The sequence below is a fragment of the Emys orbicularis genome, chromosome 2, assembly GCF_028017835.1.
Source record: "Emys orbicularis isolate rEmyOrb1 chromosome 2, rEmyOrb1.hap1, whole genome shotgun sequence".
Lineage (NCBI taxonomy): Eukaryota > Metazoa > Chordata > Testudines > Emydidae > Emys > Emys orbicularis.
The window spans coordinates 250,814,735-250,835,775 of record NC_088684.1 but is presented as its reverse complement, the minus strand read 5'-3'; the positions used below and the strand labels follow the sequence as shown (position 1 = coordinate 250,835,775).

Sequence of the window (21,041 nt, the reverse complement as noted above, 5' to 3'; positions counted from 1 at the left end):
AGCTAGATGATGCATGAAAAGTTACTGGCATTTTCTCAGATAACTGTTGGTCACAGTAAAATTCAGCTGCAATATTCTATGTAAAAAGCGACAAAGAGTCCTGTGGCACCTTATAGACTAACAGACGTATTGGAGCATAAGCTTTCGTGGGTGAATACCCACTTCGTCAGACGCATGGGTATTCCTACAGATTCTATGTGTATTCCTACAGATAAGTAATAAAAATTGTTTTTTTTCTACATATAAATATGGAATGAATTATTTTAATAGTTATAACAAGTTATTGCATTAAGCACACTGCAAAGATGTTTTTAAGCAACCAGCAGTGAGAAGAATATATGCAATATTAGATTATACACACAGCCATTATTTTAAGCAAAGCCATAGGCAACATAAAAACCCGAGGGAAACTAAACATAAAGACATACAGAATCCTGACAGTTTAGAAGATTAAAGAACTATAAGATTGTTTTTCAAAATTACTTACCTTGAGATGTCATTTTATTAATAAACATTCACTGAAAAAGCAAAGGTAATATTGAAAGCAGATGTTGACTGAACCCACAATGGGATTTAAATTTACAACCTAAACTCACCATTCTTTTCAGCAGCCCTTATTCTGCTGATAATATAACTGTTGGGTTGCTTAGTCTTCCAGTTAATTGTTCCATTTATCCCTTCAGCAGAGCTTAACAAAAAAGCTTTTCAAAATAAAATAAATGCAAACAAAAAAAGAATTAATGTCAGATTAACAGACTCCCACAGATCAAATGCCATTAGCTGGGATCAGATTCTTTTAAAGCCAGCTTTTGTTTTCAACTTTTCTCCAGAGTGTAGAAACAGAAATAAATAAAATAGATGGTGCTGGTTTATATATCCCTCTGGCAGTCACCATTTTTGCATGCAATCTCCAAATAAGGCCAGATCTACACTTCTGCCAGCCTACCTATGTCAGACAGGGTGTGATGGTATGTGATCTATGACCAACACAGCAATACCAGCAAAAGCGCACTGTGCAAATGCAGTTATACTGTACTTTTAGCAGCATAGTTTGTTTTGCTCTGGGGATGGGGGTTTAGAAAAAACTATACTGGTAAAGGTGCAGCTTTGCCAGTACAAACTGCATCCGAACGAAGAGTGCTTTGCCAATATAATGTACTAGTATACCTATACCGATAAAGTGCAATGTAGACAAGGCATAAGAGGTTGAACAACAAGTCACACTCAGTTCACGCTAATACTACACTATTAATTGGCTAACAATTTGCTGAAGACAAAGCAATTTAGATTTTCCCCAAAGACCAAGTGAATCATTATGGGCCTAAGTGTGCTCCACATCACATCCAGTATAATCATGTGCCATGTGTAATATATTTGTTTTAAAGTTCTCATAAAACAAATTCAAATCCATTGTTCAATAGAGGATTATGTTTATGCAAGTAAGCAAGGAATTTTAAATATAAAGGTTATATATCAAAGTGTTTACTCTGACAGTTAATATAAATATGTGTGTGATTTAGAGTTTACCACAATATATTATTATTGGAATGTTTGTTGTTGTTCTAAATGTATGAAACACTTATCTTAAAATCAATGTAATTTCTACCAGCAAGGCCATTTAGTTCAGAATGATAGCAAAATCAATGTTTTGTTTACCACTGATTTTTTTTTTTAAAAACCAGCCCATTAACTTACTAACAAAAGGATGTCTTAAAGAAGTTGAAGAACGTCATATGATGGGAAATGGGTAGGTTATAATCAACAGCCTTGCATGTATTCAGTTTGGGGGTAAGGACAAGTATTAATCTTCTGAAATGAAGTTAAACTGCTTTTGTCTGATTTTTAAAGATAATGTCAAGCTGTAGCTTCTTGCCTGGGACCCAAAGGTGGGAAGTAGGGATGACTGATAATAAATGGGCTAGGAGGGCAGAACCCCACACATTAAATCCCCCTTTATTTATTTAAAACAAAACCTCTTCTGGCACATGACTTTTTCTCCCTTCTCTCCAGCAGCTCAATGGAAAGCAGCAGCAGATTGGATGGGACAAGGGGAGAAGGGAATGGTAGAGTCTAGCCCCATCAGTGAAGAATCAGAATAAAGTCCAGGATGGGAGGGGCAGGTGGGCCACACTCGGATAAAAATGTGCTAACATTCAAATTCTACTTGTGCTGGCTACGCTAGGGTTTTAAAATGTCTTAGCTAATACATCCTAATAGTGAAAAGGGAAAGGAAACTGGTCAGATCTTCCATGCAGGCATAAAAACCAGTCGCAGATTAGCCACTGGGCCAATGGGGCCCGTGCTCAACGGCCCCGGCCAATTGGACAGCCCTGGAAAAATGGGCACCCCCACGCCCCGACCCGCTCTGCCTGGCGCTCCTGCTGGGGAGCGGGGTCAGGGCACGGGAGCTTGCCGTGCTCCATCCACCCGGTGCTCCTGCCGGGGTGTGGGATTGGGGCACAGGGGCTTGCCCCACTCCGTCCGCTCACATGTTGCTCCTGCCGGGGAGCGGGATTAGGATGTGGGGGAAGGAGCGTCGGGCAGGCAGGGCAGGACAAGCCCCCGTGCCCTGACCCCATTTCCCCGGCAGGAGTGCCAGGGAGGAATGCAACTGCAGGCAGAAGGGGTGGGGAGGGGCCCCCACTTGCTCTGGCCCAGGGCCCCACAAACCCCTAATCCCCCACTGATAAAAAATACTGTAACTGGCTCCTGCCCATCACATACTCTAGAATCCCTGACATAGTCAGAGGTGGGGAGGGGTGAGGGCATGGCCAGGCAAGCTGTGTGCCAACAATCCCCAGATGGTCATGGCCCCTTGGCACTATCACTAGCTGATCTATATTACAGCAGCCCTGAGACTAGAAACAAGCAAAGAATTTTCAGATTTGGAAGTTGGTAATGGGTTTAAAGGACTAAATAAAAACACAGTAAAGTCAAGAGAAGCAATCAATGTCAAGACATTGAAATTTCTGCATAATTAATGTATTTTTTTAAATTATTGTTATTCTCTTCTTGACACACTTGGACTTATGGTACTCCATTAACTCTCACTCCCCTTATTTAATTATAAGGAAACTGGATGTCTCCAAGGACTTTGAAATAAGATAAAAACATTTCACATCTATGCCATTTGCTTAAATCCAGCCAAGCTGGTGATGACCAAAAGTTGACAGAACTGGAAAACTGTTCACTGGCCAATAAGAAGTAGTTTCACTAGTTGCATTTTCTTGTGTGTGGATATTCAATTCACAGAACCACCATTACACATTTGATAAGTCTCAGTAAAGAAGCCAATGGCTAAATGAACATGGAACACATCATTTCAAAGACAGTACCTCCAGACTTTTCCTGAGCATTTAATTTTATTAAAATAAATCATACCACCTTAAAATTATTAAAACCTCAAGTGGGGCATGGTATATATACTATCCAGCCTCACTGGTACTTCAAATACCTCGCTTGATAGTACATAAAAATATTATAATTACATTCATTTCAGAACAATTTATATTTACATTCTGCATATCAATATTGTGTCCATGGTAACTCTGCTGGGTTGTGGAGTCAAACAGGAAATGGTTAAGTGGCTGAAGAGTAGATGCAGCTGGACCTCATGCACCTACCTGGCACAGCTGCTATGTATAAATGAAGGAAGACACAAGACATGGCCAGATTAGAAGGAAAGAACTAAAAGCTGTGTTTTTAAGATAGCTATTCTCCCTAAAGAAGAGGATGTTATTTTTTGGAGTTGGTTTATGTCTTACAAAGGTAAGGCTGTTTATTGGACTTTGATTATACCCTGGAAAAGAGAGAATTTAAGAGTTTATTTATTTTATAATTTTGTACTACCAGAAAGGGAATGCCTAGCCCATGATAAAAGCAAATAAGAATTTCTGAAGTTTAATTACAACATACTAATAGCCTTTAAATGTTCACTGTCAACTTGAAGTCTACCTAATTTTTTAAAAAAAAGTTAGCCACTTTCAGGTACTACATCTGGCCTACCTCCTCTACCATGATATGTGATTTTTATGCTCAAATTTTACTACTTCTGTAAATGTGTATTTTCTCTTCCCTGGTGCGATGTGAAAAACCACACACAAGCACAAGTAACTAGCTACAATACAGTAAATATTGTCAACTGTAAAAATAAAGAAACAGAAAACTTATGATAACCTTAAATTATCTTTTGCATCGGGGCTCCCAGGTAAAACTGAGATTGCTAAAAGGAGGTTTTCTCCAATCCTAGTCTCTCTCCCCTTTATCTAATGCATTATGAGAAACCATTCAACTGGCTTAAGGGGCATGGGGTGGGGGGAGGATATCTGTTACTGGTTCTTTAGTTTCTACATCTGCTTCTAAAATATTAATATTTCTTTCTGTACTACAAAGATTACTTTTTTATTCTTATGAGAATGAATTAAAATAGCAACTTTGTAGAGTTATCTAAACTGGGGTGGAAAGACAAATCTACAGGATAAAAAACAAATTCAAGAAAATGTAATTAAGGAGCTTTACAGATCTATACCAAGATTTCTAATGTCCAGACTCTATACTTTCTTCAAGTATCTGAGGGAAAAGTATCTGTATAACTATATGATGACACTTCTCAGTTTGATTAGAAACTGTAAATCCACCTTTCAAGTATCCAAAATAGTCTGTAATTTTTTCCTTCTAAATTATGCCACCACACAAACAAAAAAACTTTATTCCATAATTGCAGTCAAACCAATCAGATGACTATTGTAAAGACTCACCCTTCTGTATCTACTTATCTCATTAATATAAAAGCTTTATATTTCTTTTTGATGATGAGTTATGTCAGCAGGAAGGACAATATGGAATGGATTAAGGCATGAGCACTAGTTGCTTAGGGCTGCTCCTCCTTAAGTCATGCATGTAAGAATCTGAACTCCTACTTAAACAAATACATTTCTAGCCCTCATGGTGCAAAGAAAATACTGAAAAAAGAAAACAAAGTAGTTGATGCAGTGACGTCTGAATCTACAGGTGGACAGAAACAGTAGCTCAGAGAGTACAAACTACTCCATTCTTTTCAGTGGGTTTTATTGCCAAGACCCAGTCCACTGCTTGTGTGGTCCTGCAAACATTATTCTAGTGATCATTCTGTGGCAGGAAGAGACAAGTGCAGTGGGTCTAGCCCAGTTTCATAAGCAGATATGCCCCAACTTCTGGAGTAAGTATTGGGGGGTCTAATGTTTCTGCTGCTGCCTCTCCAAAGGGGGAGGGGACCCTTCTTACTGTTCCTGAGGCACCCATATTATTATCCCTGCCTCTACTAGAGGGGAGGAAGCCCCTGCACTACCACTCCTAATAGAGGGGGTGGGGGAATGCCAGGGCTGTGGAATGGGGACAAGGTTGCAAGGGAACAGCCACAAGAGGATGTGTGCCTACGGCTCCAGATTCCCTTAATCTGACTCTAAAGGCAATATGACTGATTTATAAAAATTTTCAAAGAGAGAAATCAAGTATGAGGCTTAATCTTGGGATAATGTAGAGGTCTTCATCTCAGACTCTAGTAAACTCTTTTCCCCATGTCTGAAATCATGACTTGATAATGCAGTCTAGTTTTAACAGCAATTATTGAATTAGTAGTTCTTTGAAATAATAAACATTTTTAAAGCTTGTTCTACTACAATATCAGGAATGTCAAGTCTTAGCTTCCCTGGCTTTGTTGGAGAACTTCCAAGGGTGGGGGAAGAGGTCACAGATGGTCATCATTAACTCTCATATCTCAAATGAAGAAATCAAGGATTCTGAATCTTAAAGTTCATTAGACAGTGGAATTAAATGTCAACAAAAAAACTCCTTGAAACAATAACTAAAAATCCCATACCCTTTCACCTTTTAGTCTCAAATGATATAACTTCTAGTCAACATGTTGTTGTTTTTTCCCCCAGGGTTAATAAAATCTTTATTTCTGAAATAAACTTTTTTAAACCTTTGTTATTTATACATCATGAAGCAAAAAGGAAAAGAGCCTGGACTTGTGCTATTGCAGATCAAGTGCTATAACTAGAGGAGAGAGTAAGATCTTAATTAGCCAAACTTGCAGAAGACAACACTTCAAGCAATGCCCTTAATCAACATGCAGACCATCTACTAGTATCAGTAGATGTTGCATGCACAGGTCAAGAGCAATTTAAAAACAAAACAATGCTTCAGTGTATTAGGGGATGTTGAATTGCTTCCAAAATCCTGATTGATGTGCAAGTAAGAATTCAGAATTAAGTGAATATCTTCAAATATATAACCCTGAATGAGATAAGACAAGTTTGTCCTGGTTATCTGAGGACAAACCCTCTGTGACATGCTACCAGAGTTGAGATCAGCAAAGAATCCTATAGTAAAGTCTCATTGATAACTTAGGGCCTTCTGTTTTGAACTCGCTCCCCATTCTATAGAGTAGTGGTCTCCAGAGGCCAGATTTATTTAATCTTTCAGGTTCAGCAAAGGTCCTTTAAGCTATTAAAGAGGGAGAGGCATGGGATGATTACCTTATGGGCAGTTCTGTATTTTGTGTGTGAACTCAGAGCATAGGTTGACATCTATAGCTATAATAGGGGTGGCCAAACTAACTGACCCTCCGAGCCACATACAATAATCTTCAGAAGTTTGAGAGCTGGGTGTGCCTGCTGGGGCTCAGGGCTTCAGCCCTGCTCTTGCTGAAGCTCCAAGCCCCAGCAAGCGCTTCCCATGGGGTTGAAGCCCGGAGTACCCCCTCCCTGCAGGGCAGAAGCTCCTGAGCTCCCCCTGCCCCAGTCTGGTAGGTGGAGAATGGGAGGAGAAGGGGAGCTCTACAAACCGCACTTTCACTGTAAAAGAGCTGTATGTGGCTTATGAGCCACAGTTTGGCCACCCCTTTTGATAAAGTTGAAGAAACAAGTAAATGAAGCTAATACTGCAATAAATACAGTATTACAGAAGTTTGATATAATGTAAATGGCAACCGCATGCTAAGATACAGTTCTTATTATTATGCAGTCTTTTAAACTACACATAGTTATCCACAACTGTATCCACACCTTGCTCACATGGGTTACACTGTCAGACCCTTTGAAAAAAGCAACGCTGTAAAGCCTCGGATGGGTTAGTTTTTCCACATTCCCACTCCAGAAACTCATAAAAACCTTTAAAAGTACTAGATTTAAAAACAAATGATAATCCATTATTTTAATTGTGTGGTTTATCCCTTCTGAAGGTACCCTTCATTGACTACACCGTTTATATCCTGCACACTGAGCCCATTCAGCTGTAATGTAGATGTAAATAACCTGAGGTCTCTCACAGTGAGTACCAGAAATGAGCAACTAATCTTCCAAAACCCATTAATTTTTTTTTCACTTTCTGTATCTATCCAGTTAAAACTGCTGAAAATTTATGGCTGTAGAGATTGGCTTAGCTCCTCCTTTTACTGACAATCTAATCCTAGCATTGTGGTGGGGTTGGGGAGAGGGGCGATGGAAAGCATGCTTCTGCTCTCCCAAGAGGGGAGCTGTTTCACATATCTATGCTTGCTCGATAGAACTGGTATGATCCTCACCTTGCATTACGTTGGTGGATTAACCACAAACGTATGAATCAAAACACTTGTTAGACTCCACCCCAAAAAAATTCACATTACTTCCATTTTTTAAATATTTTAATACATGTGGTTACCTTACTTATCATATTTAAGGTAAGTGATCCCAAATGCCACTGCTTAGTAGTTTGAGAGAATTAAATAGAAATGAACTTTTGATCACAACAAAGTGACAGAGAAACTATATGATAAAACCACCATTCTGTACAGCTATATACTCTTTTTCACTGCAAAATCCTGGTACCCTAATGATAAAGTTTGTGGGAGTGGCTGCACTCCTTTTGGTAGGGTGGCCTAACACTTTCCTTTATGAGAAATGTCTCTGCTTGAAGAGATAATGCTTTTTGTGGCAGGACTCTGAAAATAGTATGATCATGTGATTAAAGACTGTCAAACATATGCAGAAGGGAGCAGAATAAAAGTTTCCTGTACAACCTTAATTCTGGCACTCTAACCTCTGAGTGGTTGACACTGGTGTGACCATAATATTCTTAAGTCTTTATTGTATGTAATTATTTGCACAATGCCAGAAACATGCATGTTGCTTCAGACAGAGCTAGGAGAAGTGTCTGCAAATCCTATGAGGTCATAGAGGTGATGGGGAAAAAAGAATCTTTGTAGCCTTCAGTAAAACTAGATATATGCTCACTACCTGCATTGAGTAGAGAGATCTCTTTTAAATGACTGTGCCATCGGATTCTCTTCATGCATCACATCTCTTGTTCTTGCCATGATTACCTACAGCCTGTTAATCTATGGAGGCATGCATACCATATTCATTACTGTGGCATGAGGGGTACCTCTCTCCCAACTACGTCATATGTAAAGTGATGACTACTCCTAAAATGGGCATGTTGCTCCGGGTGTAGCTAAGCGGTGGTTCGGATGGGGTGGGGCTAGCCGGCAATATATTACATGGAAGGTGGCCATCACATCAATCACCTCTAGCATTCCTGTAGATTTTTATAGCGTCAGACTGCTGTTTTATAGCGTCAGCCCAAGCCTAGGGGAGGGGGCAGTTGGGGCTGTGTCAATCCTACAGAGACTGACTGGGCGATGCACTGACACCGAGGCTCTGACACTGGCTTTGCTGCAGAGACGCCTGTTTTCAGTAATGAGCCGATGATCGCAGTGGCGGATGCCTGCTAGGGCCAGGGGATGCTGCTGGGGAGCGAGAGGGGCGCGGGGGGGAGGTGTAATAAGGCTCCCATCGCTGCGGCTGCTGGTGGGCGAGGTAGGGTCAGAGGGGCCGAAGCTGCTGGCGGGGAGGGGACTATGGGCGCCGCTACTTGAAGGGAAGGTGGGAGGTTTAAAAGAGGAGCAGCTGCTGCTGCTGGGGGAATCGAGGGGGCCGCTGCCCTGGGGGTCGTGGGGTGCTTGTTGCAGTGACTGGGGGGCCGCAGGGAACAAAGCGGGCTCGAGCGGCCCGCAGCCGGGAGGTTGAGGGGTGGCCGCCGAGGCAGGTCGGGGTTTGGGGCGACCAGCGAGGGGCTCGGGGGGTACAACGGGGCCGCGCCCGTTCGATGCAGTGAAGGAGCCGCTGCGACCAACCTGTCAGCAGGAGGGTGGTGAGGGCGCCCCCGCTCCGCCTGCTCTGCGGCCGGGGCCCCGGCGCACAGCGCTGCATGGCTCCTCGCTCCTCCAGCCGCCGCGGCTGCATCCTCCGCCCGCCCGTTCCCTCCGTGCCGCCGCCTGACACCAGCCAGCGGCATCCCCCCGCCCCTAGTGACGGTCTCCAAGCAGCGCCGGTCGGTCGCCTCCGCGGGGCATGCTGGGAGGAGCCGAGCTCCCCTCAGGCCCGGGAGCGAGCCTATGCGCGCCCCTGAGCCGCGAGGGCGCGCGCAGGCCGAGCTCGCGACGTGTGGGGGGAGGCCTCTCAGGGGGTTGGGGGAGGGGCAGTAAGCTCCCGCAGAGGAGCCTGGCGGGGAGCCTCTGCTTCCAGTCACAAGTGCTCCCGGCCACGCAGGCTTTGGCCTGTACTTAACCCTGAGGTGGAGCCTGAATTTACTCCTTCCATCCCCTGCTGCACTGGCACAGAGTGAGCAGGGTTTGCCTCGCCCTGCAGCCCTCCATGCCACTGCAGCAGGGTGCAGATGGACTTTGGCTGGGTGCAGCTTAGGGTTGCCAGGTGTCTGGTTTTCCGATCGAAAAGGGACCCTGGCGGCTCCGGTCAGCACTGCCGACCGGGCCATTAAAAGTCCGGTTGGCGACACAGGCAGGCTCCATACCTGGCTTCGCATGGCTCCTGGGAAGCTGCTGGTTTCTTCCTCTGGCTCCTAGGTGGAGGGACAGCTACTAACCCTTCTTTCTGCAACCCTCCTCGCCCCAGGAGTCCGCACCGAACAACTATCTTCCCAGAATAAAAGCCACTTACTGGGCACCTCCTCTGCTGTTTGTTCTTCCCCAAGCACCGTCTGCTGCGACTGGCTACCTTCCTCCTGGCTTGAAAACCGCTCCTGGCTGCATGCATCTAGGGATGCTGGGCCATCTTCTGGCTCTGGGCCCCCCTCCTCCTCACTACCCTTGCTCCTGCTTTCCTCCTCCTGCCTTGTTGAACTCTGGGCTGCTACGGCCTCTGAAGTGTCCATGGTGCTCTTTGGAGTGGAGGTGGGGTTGCCCCCAAGTATCGCGTCCAGCTCTTTGTAGAAACGGCAGATCGTGGGGGCAGCACTGGCGCGGCGGTTTGCCTCCCGTGCTTTGTGGTAGTACAGGAAGCAAAAAGCTCAATTGCAATCTAGTTTGCAGCAGGGTGTAAGGGGACTATTGTCCCCTTAAACACTCCCACTGAGTTTTAGTTGACTAGCTCCCAGTACCAAAAGGGGAAGGGTCGATGGGAAATCAGGACCCTGAGACTGACAGTCCCCAGGGGCAATGGGGAGAGGCCAATGCTCCAGGTCCGTCCTATCAATCAGGCTGGCAGGCTAATCAAGGAGTCAGGAGGCCAGGGGGTTCCCGTCCTCAGAGCACAACCCAGAGAGAGCAGACCTGTCCTGGGTGCAGAGCTGCAGCAACCAGAGCCAGAGGGGCCAAAAAAGCAGCCCAGGAAGCAGGTCAGAGCTGGGAGCAGAGTCACAGAAGCAGCCTGCAGAGCAGATCCTGTCCTGGGGGCAGAGCTGTAGCAACCAGAGGCCAGAGAAGCAGCCCAGGGAGCTGGAGGCAGAGCAGCAGCAGCAGTCGTGCTGAGGCAGAGTGGAACTGGGGCTGGAGCAGTCTGGAGCCGGGTAGGGTGAGCAGCTGGGGAGAGGAGGGGGACCCTGGGCAGTGGGCCCAGCACAGGGAGACGCCTCAGCCAAGAGGCTCTGCACGCCAGACTTGGAGGGGGATCGTAACCCTGACAGGGCGGGGGTGACGCTGGGAAGAAGGGTCCTGTCACCCAGAGCCTGAGAGCGTGTGGCCACCGCCAGAGCAAGTGTCCGACCCACAGCATCCCTGCAGCACAGCCAGAGCCTGAGAAGGAGGCCCGGGACCTACAAGAAACAGACTGTGAACTGCCCTGACGTTCCAGAGACACTGCTTGTGATGTTCCCTGCCACAGAGCGGGGTGATGTGTTTCCTTCAATCTTTCCCATTTTTTCCTTATTCCTTTTTAAACTAATTGTTAATTAAATTGTATTGCTTTAAATCGTATGTAATGATCAGTGGGTCAGGAAAGCATACAGTGCAGAGAGAGAGCACCCCAGAGTGGGACACCCTAGCCCCTGACCTAGGTGACCACAGCAAGGTTGGGGGTCGAGCCCCCCAGGAATCCTGGGCCCAGCCTTGTTGGGGTTACGAGGACTCTGCCAGACAGAAGAGTGCAAGGGGAGTCCTCGAGGGCAGGGAGGCCTCTGGGTAAAGGAAGTGGGAGCGAGGACTCAGATCCTTCCGCTAGCCCATTTCACCGGGGTAGTGCAGAAGCCAGGAAAGTTCCCCACAATAGCGGGACCATTCCCCCGCTTACACTTACATTCCAGAGTTGATGGTTGTGATGTCCCCGTGCCACAGACCGGGGTTGTGTGTTTTCCTTTAATCTTTCCCATTTTTTTCCTTATTTTTTTTAATTGATTGCTGTTGAATTAATTGTATTTGCTTTGAACTGAATGTAACGGTTAGTGGGTCAGGGAAGCATCCAGTGTAGAGAGAGCATTCCAGAGTGGGGACACCCTAGCCCCTGCCCTAAGTGACAATGACAAGGTTGGGGGTCGAGCCCCCCCGGAATCCTGGCCTGAGCCTTGTTGGGATTATGAGGACTCTGCCACACAGGAGAGTGGAAGGGGAGCCCTTGACGTCCGGCAGGCCTCTGGGTAAAGGAAGTGGGAGCACTTTCACTAGCCCATTTCACCGGGGTAGTGTATAAGCCAGGAAAATTCCCCAAAATAGCGGGACCATTCCCCCGCTTACAAAGAGGCAAATTTGATAGGAAAATATCTGAAACTGAACAACATAGACCCGGCTTTTGGCAGTAGCAATTGTCCCAGTGCTGAAGAAATTGAGGAGCGAAGCATAAAAATGATGGAAGTCCTATTACTAAGGAATAAGCAGATTTATCTGACGATAAGGAATGGAAATGTGAGAAAAGTGATGGAGAATCGTCTAGTTTTCCTGGTGATGTAAAGGAGAGTGACGATAAAGAAGAATGTAGCTCACATGAAAAGGAGAGTAATGACAAAGAAAAATCCGGTTTACATGAAAAGGAGAGATAAGATAAAGAAGAATCAGCCTTGCATGATGACAGAAACCGCAGTGAGAAAAACTGTACACTACAAATCGATACATCAGATCTTGCTTTATGTCCGGCCATCCTAAACTTTGCCAATATTGATTGTACAATTTTGAATGGGCCAGGCAAAATCGAGGATATGACGTTTCCAGTAAATGAGCAGAAGTGACACTTCTAAAAGTCACACTGTGAAAGGGTGCTCAAGAATGGTGAGAAACTGAATCGGCGTTGGCTAGTTTACTCGAAATCAACTGACAAAGTGTTCTGGTTTTGTTGCAAATCATTTGACAAAAATGCCAAATCACACTCCCTTCAGGTTTTGGAGCGACCTTTATCTCACCTCAGCCTACCTATTTGCTCTGGCCGAATCGTTCCCAGACCTCCATTTTGAATTTCTCTGAATGTGACTGCTTGCGACTGCCATCTTGTTATTGCTATAACCACCCAAAGTATCTTTAATAATTATTAAACTTCTATAATTATAAACAACTATCCATATTTAAGTATACCCTAACACTATGATTCACTGTCACCACTCTATTTTTTATTATTTTTGTAACCCTTCTGCCAGGTGGAGCTGGCAGCAACCAGGGCCAGGTTCAATATCTAGGGGTTCCTTTTCAACAATACAACACAGAACCATCTTGAGCCCTCACCCAGTAACCTAGGAAAATTACACACCACCCTTGGGCACTGATGAGAGCCAATACTTCCCCACTCGCAAGCACAGAGTCTGAGTATAGAAAAGAATCTTTTAATGAAAGGAGAGAAGTCACCCAACATTAATTAGGGAAAATGCTGCATGCAGGAATCATAAACATAAAACTGTGAGCAAGACGCCCACCCTAAAGTGCGTGGGGCAGAGTGTTCTGCCTCATGTTCTTGAATTCTACAACCAAAAGTTCCTTTACTGTGCCCCTCTCTGCTCCCTCACCATACCCCACTCACAGCGGTTGTCCTGGATCAGTGAGGACCCAGGGTTCAGAAGTGCATCTGTGTGAGTTCACTTCCCACTCGGGGAAGAAGGCTCTGGGCTTGCTCCACCATCTGAGCACTTGCTCTGGCTGGCTGCCCCACCAGCTGCTATTCCTTGCTGCCTGGCTGTCCTGCCAGCTGCTATTCTTCACTGCTTCCCGCTGGCCAACTGCTCACCACTTTCACCAGCCACTCCCTTGCCACTTTCACTGGCCGCTCCTGCCGGTCACCTTCTGCTGCCACCTGCCTCTCTGCTGTAATCTCTGTAGGTCAGTCCCTTAGTGATTTTTAGCTCTCAGCAGGCTGGGCAGAAACACTGTCCCACCACAAGTGATTTCAGCATTTAAAATAACAAAAGGCTCCTAATGAAGCCTATTTAGCTCTATCTTTGAACAGTGGGGAGGAACAGGTTAAACCAGACCAGAGACCCTTAGGGACAATCCATACCTCCTGGCTGGGACACCTGTCCTCACCCCTCTCTGCTTTCACAGGGGTCTGGCATTTGAGCCCCTGGCTTAACAAGGTCCTTTCAGCTGAGGGTGACCCCCTCACTTGAGACAGGTTAAGCACAGTTCTGCTCCCCTTTACTCAGACAGTAAAGACAACATCATTGGTAACAACATTTCACTATCCCTGTATTCAGTTCATAAAGTAATTGGTAACCCAACACCAGCCAAAGTTGATCACTTGGCTACATGGCTCTTGTCTGCTAGATACCTATGCACAGTAGATGTGTTTGTGTAAATACAGTTTGCTCCTGAAGTCTCTCTCCCTCCCCAACTAGCTGTCAGGGGAGCGTTCATTCAGACCCTGCTTACATCTTAAACAAGCTTAATTTTGATCTCCTCCTGCTTCAGCTAGCACTGGCAGCGCAACACTCTTAGTGCTGTATTTCTTACACAGAACAGCTGAAAAATCTCTTATCAATGTGAGCACCTATGTTGAGTAGTTTGCAAGGAAGCTATGGACCATTACTGCAGCAAAACAAATTGATTGACCTTATGGCAAGGAAGGTGCTTGATAACATATTGATGCGGCTTGGCAAAGTGAAGTACTAGGCCGCAGTATTGCTACACTCCCAACATTAGTCACAGTAAAAAGATGTCATTTACAGTAAGATTTGTTGATGACAAGGATGGCTGAATCCAAGTAAAGGAACAGTTTGTTTGTTTCCAATCTGAGAATGACTCTACTGGAAACGGCCTAACAGAACTGTTAATGAACGTTTTGAATGAGAATAAAATAAAGCTTCAGGAATGCCGCAGCCAAGGCTACAACAACAGCATGAACGTGAAGGGAAGAAACAGTGGTGTCCAGGCAAGGATCCTTGTGTTGAATCCAAGAGCTTTCTTTGTGCCTTTTGACTGCCATTCCCTCAATCTGGTTGTGTTAGATGCAGTGTCATCTTTAGATTCAGTACAGATGCCCCCCGGGTCACGCAAACCCGACTTACGCAAATCTGCATTTACGGAAAAAGTTCAGTAAGCTAGAAATAGGAGGGTTTTGTTTGTTTGTTTTTGCATAATGGTCGGGTATACGTTTCCGACTTACGCAAAATTCAAGTTACGCAAGGCGTTCCAGAACGGAACGCTTGCATAAGTCGGGGAGCATCTGTATCTCTCTTCAGAGTACTGCAAAGGATATACATCCTATTTTCAGTATCAACTATCAGGTGGAAGATCCACCCAGACAGTGTTACAAATCTGACTATGAAACCGCTAAGTGACAGCATAAGGCCAGTGAGATACCAAGCAACTGAGGTTTACGATGCCTGATGGAACTGGCACAGTTGAATAAAGCTAATGCCGGTGTGACGTTGCAGTCTATATAATTTTATAAAAATATGCTAATGAGTGAATATAATGTGACTTGAATATGCTTCATGCAAAAGGTCTCTTGTAAGGTATCATTACAAAGCTTATAATCTACTGAGTGTGGTCATCCTATTTGTATAAATGTATCACTCTTGTATCTGAAACTAGAAATATGAAATATAACTCTGAGGGCCTATTGTAATTATGCAAAGTGTGGGCCATTAATGGTGGTTTGGAATCTTGATGGCTCCCATCAACCAGGACAATTGACTGTGGATGGCTCTGTTTGCAGGCAAGCCTTCCTGTGAGTCAGGCTGGGAGGAATGAAGGCTTGGGGTCTTACAGTGACATGTGATCATGTCACCTGAACTGGAATCCATCTTTAACCTAGTGCTTTTCCATTGAGAAGTGGGGGCGGGGAACCCAGAGGGACAAAGGATTCCCGCCTTATGCAAAAGATATATAAAGGGGTGGAGGAGAACAAGAGAGAGGAGCCATCATGAAGAATCCCGTAGCTACCACCTGTCTGGAACAAGAGCTGTACCAGAGGAAAGAATTGTGCCCAGGCCTGGAAGTTGTCCAGTCTGAGGAAAAAACTTACTGAAGCATCTCTGAGGGTGAGATTATCTGTATTCAGTTTGATTAGACATAGATTTGCGTGTTTTATTTTATTTTGCTTGGTGACTTACTTTGTTCTGTCTGTTACTACCTAGCACCACTTAAATCCTACTTTCTGTATTTAATAAAATCACTTTTTACTTGTTAATTAACCCAGAGTAGGTGTTAATACCTGGGTGGGCAAACGGCTGTGAATATCTCTCTATCAGTGTTATAGAGTGCGAACAATTTATGAGTTTACCCAGTATAAGCTTTATACAGGGTAAAATGGATTTATTTGGGTTTAGACCCCATTGGGAGTTGGGCATCTGAGTGCTAAAGACAAAAACACTTCTGTAAGCTGCTTTCAGGTAAGCTAGGGCTACCATACATCCGGGTTTCCCCGGACATGTCCGGCTTTTCGCTCTTTAAATAGCCGTCTGGGGGGGGATTTCTAAAAATCTAAAAATGTCCGGGATTTCCCCCCCGGTAGGCTATTTATCGACCGAAAAGCAGCTGACAGGGTGGCCGAGCGCTGCTCGCATTGGGGCCTCGGCAGCTAAAGCCCCTTCCCAGCTTCCCCCATCCCCTGTAGCCTTAGCACGCCACCCGGCAGCGCTGGGGGGCGGGGCTGTGTGCCTGTGAGGAAACGCAGTGGCGGGGCTGGCAGCGGCGGCCAGAGCCCCTCCCCCGCTCCCCTCCTCCTCCACAGCCTCAGCACGCCACTCGGCAGCGCTTGGGCGGGGCGGGGCGCTCCCTGGGGTGCGGAGCCAGACACCTGCTCTAAGCCGAGCGGCATGGTAAGGGGACTGGGGAGATGGAGAAGGGGGGCAGTCAGGGGACAGGGAGCGGGGGGGGGTTGGATGGGTTGGGAGTTTGGGGGGCTGTCAGGGGGGCAGGGGTGTGAAGAGGGGTTGGGACAGGGAGCAGGGGGGGTTAGGGGGTCAGGGGATCTGGGGGGGCTGTCAGGGGGCAGGGGTGTGGAGAGGGGTTGGGACAGTCGGACAGGGAGCAGGGGGGGTTAGATGGGTCGGGGGTTCTGGGGGGGCTGTCGGGGGCAGGGGTTTGGAGAGGGGTTGGGACAGTCAGGGACAGGGAGCGGGGGGGTTAAATGGGTCGGGGGCTCTGGGGGGGCTGTCAGGGAGCGGGAAGTGGGAGGGAGTGACTAGGGGGCGGGGCTACCCCCCAATGGAGTGTCCTCTTTTTTTGAAAGTTCAGATATGGTAAGTCTACAGCTGTTAGGGGACGTGATTCAGACCTGGGTCTGGGTTTGCAGCAGGCTAGCGAGTCTGGCTCAAACCAGGCAGGGCACTGAAGTCCTAAGCTGACAGGGCAGGAAAGCAGGGGCAGAAGTAGTCTTGGCACATCAGGTGGCAGCTCCCAGAGGGGTTTCTGTGATCCAACCCGTCACAGCTGGAATTCAACATGAGGGGCAAAGCCTGTCAAACCAAATCACTGACTTCAAATTTCTGGTCTCAGTTGTGGTTTGGCATGATACTCTGTTCCCAGTAAACATTGTAAGCAAGGCATTATAAACATAGTTAATAGACATCATGACCACTACTACTTTGATGAGAAGCTGCCTTGATTTCGTTGTGGCCAAGAGAGACAATGGATTTGAAGATGCTATCATTGCTGCCAAAGAAATGGTGGAAAACTTAGGAGTTGAACCTGTCTGCAAGGAAACTCATATTCATCAGAAGAAGAGACACTTTGGTTACGAAGGCAGAGATGAGGTAATGGGAAGCTCAGAAATAAAATTAAAGAGGAATGTTTTTGCTTGCTCTTTAACACTGCTCGAGTGTCCATCGAAGAAAGATTTGGACAAATGAAACACCACAAAAGACCTGGGGGGGGGGGCGTTGTATGACCTTAGTAAGCTGCCGGTGGACAGGAAAACACTCTTGAACAATTGTACAGACCTTCACTGGATGCTGACACATGGGGAATGTTTGGACGTCAATGATAAAGACCTCTATGTCAAATGGGACAACAGCTGTCACATTTTGCCACACGGGAAGCACTCTCCACTCCAAGTTCTCCATTCATTCATGATGCAGAGCTGAAAGACTCTTTCCCTAATGTGTGGATAGCTTTGTGGATTCTGCCCACGATGCTGGTCACAATCACGAATGGTGAGAGCAGCTTTTCAAAGCTCAGGGTCATTAAAACATATCTTCAATTGACAATGGCCAATGAGAGACTGACATTGCTTGTTATTTTATCGTTTGATAATGCCATTGGCCAGTCTTTGGATCTCTCTGACGCTTTGCTTCATTTCACAAGGGCAAAGGCGATTAAAGCGACCTTTTGAACTAAGGGTATGTCTACACTACGAGAGTAGTTCAATTTTACTTAAATCGAATTTGTGGAACCGATATTACAAAGTCAAACGTATGTATCCACACTAAGGACAGTAATTCGACTTTGTGAGTCCACACTAACGGGGCAAGCGTCGACATTGGAAGCGGTGCACTGTGGGCAGCTATCCCACAGTTCCCGCAGTCCCCGTTGCCCATTGGAATTCTGGGTCGAGCCCCCAATGCCTGCTGGGGAAAAAAATGTGTTGAGGGTGGTTTTGGGTAACTGTCGTCATTCAACCGTCACTCCCGCCCTCCCTCCCTGAAAGCGCCGGCGGGCAATCACTTCGCGCGCTTTTCTGGTGAGTGACAGCGCGGACGCCACAGCACTGCGAGCATGGAGCCCGCTGCGACCATCGCTGCAGTTATGGCTGTTGTCAACACCTCGCACCTTATCATCCACCTTTTTCAGAGTCGGATGCTGAGAAATCAGGCGAGGAGGCTATGGCAGCGCGGTGAGGACATTAAGTCTGAGAGGGGCACAGACATCTCACAAAGCACGGAACCCCGCGCCGTGAACTTCATGGTGGCAATGGGTCATGTTGATGCTGTGGAACGGCGATTCTGGGCCCGGGAAACAAGCACGGACTGGTGGGACCGCATAATGCTGCAGGTCTGGGATGAATCACAGTGGCTGCGAAACTTTCGGATGCGTAAGGGAACTTTCCTGGAACTTTGTGAGTTGCTGTCCCCTGCCCTGAAGCGCAAGGACACCCGGATGCGAGCAGCCCTGACTGTCCAGAAGCGAGTGGCCATAGCCCTCTGGAAGCTTGCAACGCCAGACAGCTACCGGTCAGTCACGAACCACTTTGGCGTGGGCAAATCTACCGTGGGGGTTGCTGTGATGCAAGTAGCCAACGCAATCGTTGAGCTACTGCTGTCAAAGGTAGTGACCCTTGGAAACGTGCAGGTCATCATAGATGGCTTCACCGCGATGGGATTCCCAAACTGCGGTGGGGCTATAGATGGAACTCACATCCTTATCCTGGGACCGGACCACCAGGCCAGCCAGTACATTAACCGAAAGGGCTACTTTTCAATGGTGCTGCAAGCACTGGTGGACCATAGGGGACGTTTTACAAACATCAACGTCGGATAGCCGGGCAAGGTTCATGACGCTCCTGTTTTCAGGAACTCTGGTCTGTTTAGACGGCTGCAGGAAGGTATTTACTTCCCGCACCACAAAATAACTGTTGGGGATGTGGAGATGCCTATAGTGATCCTCGGGGACCCAGCCTACCCGCTAATGCCCTGGCTCATGAAGCCCTATACAGGCGCCCTGGACACTGAAAAAGAACTCTTCAACTACCGTCTGAGCAAGTGCAGAATGGTGGTGGAGTGTGCTTTTGCACGTCTCAAGGGGAGATGGAGAAGCTTACTGACTCGCTCTGATCTCAGCGAAACCAATATCCCCATTGTTATTGCAGCTTGCTGTGTGCTCCACAATCTGTGTGAGAGCAAGGGGGGGACCTTTATGGCGGGGTGGGAGGTTGAGGCAAAAAGCCTGGCTGCTGATTACGCCCAGCCAGACAGCCGTGCGATTAGAAGAGCCCAGCGGGACGCTCTGTGCATCTGGGAGGCTTTGAAAGCTAGGTTCCTCAGTGAGCAGGGTAACCTGTGACTATTAAGTTTGTTTAAAGAGAAGCTGAACCTGCCCCCGTTTCTCTACCCACTTAATGTTGACTATCCTCTGCAGTTACATACCCCGTTCCCCCCCTTCCAACACACGTTTAAAAATAAAATAAATGGAACTTTGTTAATTAACACCATTTTCTTTATTACGGATTTCGCGGTAAAGTGTTGAAACTGGGACGCAGACTGTGGTGGGGAGCTGGTGTAGTGATGGAAAGGACGCTTCTAAACTCGAGGAATGACAGGCTCCTGTTCCTAGAGCGGTCCGCAGTGGTGGACTGGCTGTTTCAACGGAGCCTGCCACCCCTCCTTTTCGGGACTCTGTGTGTGGGGGCTATGTGACTTTGTGGCGGGGGAGGACGGTTACAGATCCCCTGCTGCGTGGCTCTGTGATCCAGGATAAGGACCGCTGCATAAGATCTCTAACCGCCCTCCCCCGCCACAAAGTCACATACCCCCCCCCCCGAACATGAAAACCACCTCCCAGACTGACCAGGGTGCCTAGTGACTGCAATGTGTGTGTGACCTTCTGCTGAACCTGCCCCCGTGTCTGTACCCTGGTAAAGGTGACTGTCTTCTCCAATTACCAACCCCCTTCCCCCCCTTCAAACACACTCTCCTTTAAAAGAACATGACGGAAACAATAATTAACAGAAACGTATTTTTTATTAGCAACTACACAGTTAGGGGATGAAACTGGGACGGGGGCTTGGGTGAGGCGGGAAGGAAAGGACTTATCAAATTTTTGGGAATGAGAGCCTTCTGGTACTTGAGCAATCTGCAGGGGGTGGAGTGACAGTTTTCATGGCCCCTGCCGCCCCTCCTTCTTGGGACTTTGGGTGAGGGGGGTATGGGACTTTGTGGCGGGGGAGGGCGGTTAGAGAGAGACTGCAGCGGGGCTCTGTCCTCCTGCCTCCGGTCCTGCAGAACATCCACAAGGCGCCGGAGCGTGTCCGTTTGCTCCCTCATTAGTGCAAGCAGCATTTGAGTCGCCTGCTGGTCTTCCTGCTGCCACCTCTCCTGCCGTTCGCTGTGTGCTCGCTGGTATTGCAACATGTTCTCCCTCCACTGGGTCTGCTGGGCCGCCTCGGCTCGGGAGCAGCCCATAAATTCTGAGAACATGTCGTCCCGTGTCCTTTTCTTTCTCCGTCTAATCTGCGCCAGCCTCTGGGAGGGGGATGCCGGGGTAGGTCGGGAGACATTCGCAGCTGTGGGATGGGAAAAAGGGAGTGAATTCCTCACAAAGATACATTTTTGTGAACAATGAACATAGTCTTTCTCTGTGAAGAAGACCATGCACAGCACCTGTCACATGCGCACTCAGGACAAGGTCGAATTTTCGGCCTTCGCATTCACTGCCT

At 47.0% G+C, this 21,041-nt stretch overlaps 1 protein-coding gene across 2 annotated transcripts in view; it reads right to left on the bottom strand.

Moving 5' to 3' along the window:
• The window catches only part of SGCE (sarcoglycan epsilon), a 42,666-nt gene extending 33,403 nt beyond the window's left edge, over positions 1-9,263 (bottom strand). Inside the window, exons 1-2 of one of the 2 annotated variants that reach the window (XM_065398925.1) lie at positions 9,155-9,263; positions 597-701 (exon numbers count right to left, since the gene is read on the bottom strand). In XM_065398925.1, coding sequence (XP_065254997.1) covers positions 597-701; positions 9,155-9,263 — 214 coding nt within the window. The remainder of the gene's footprint in view (positions 1-596; positions 702-9,154) is intronic. The other variant, XM_065398926.1, reaches the window with a different exon arrangement.
• Positions 9,264-21,041: the final 11,778 nt, after the last annotated feature.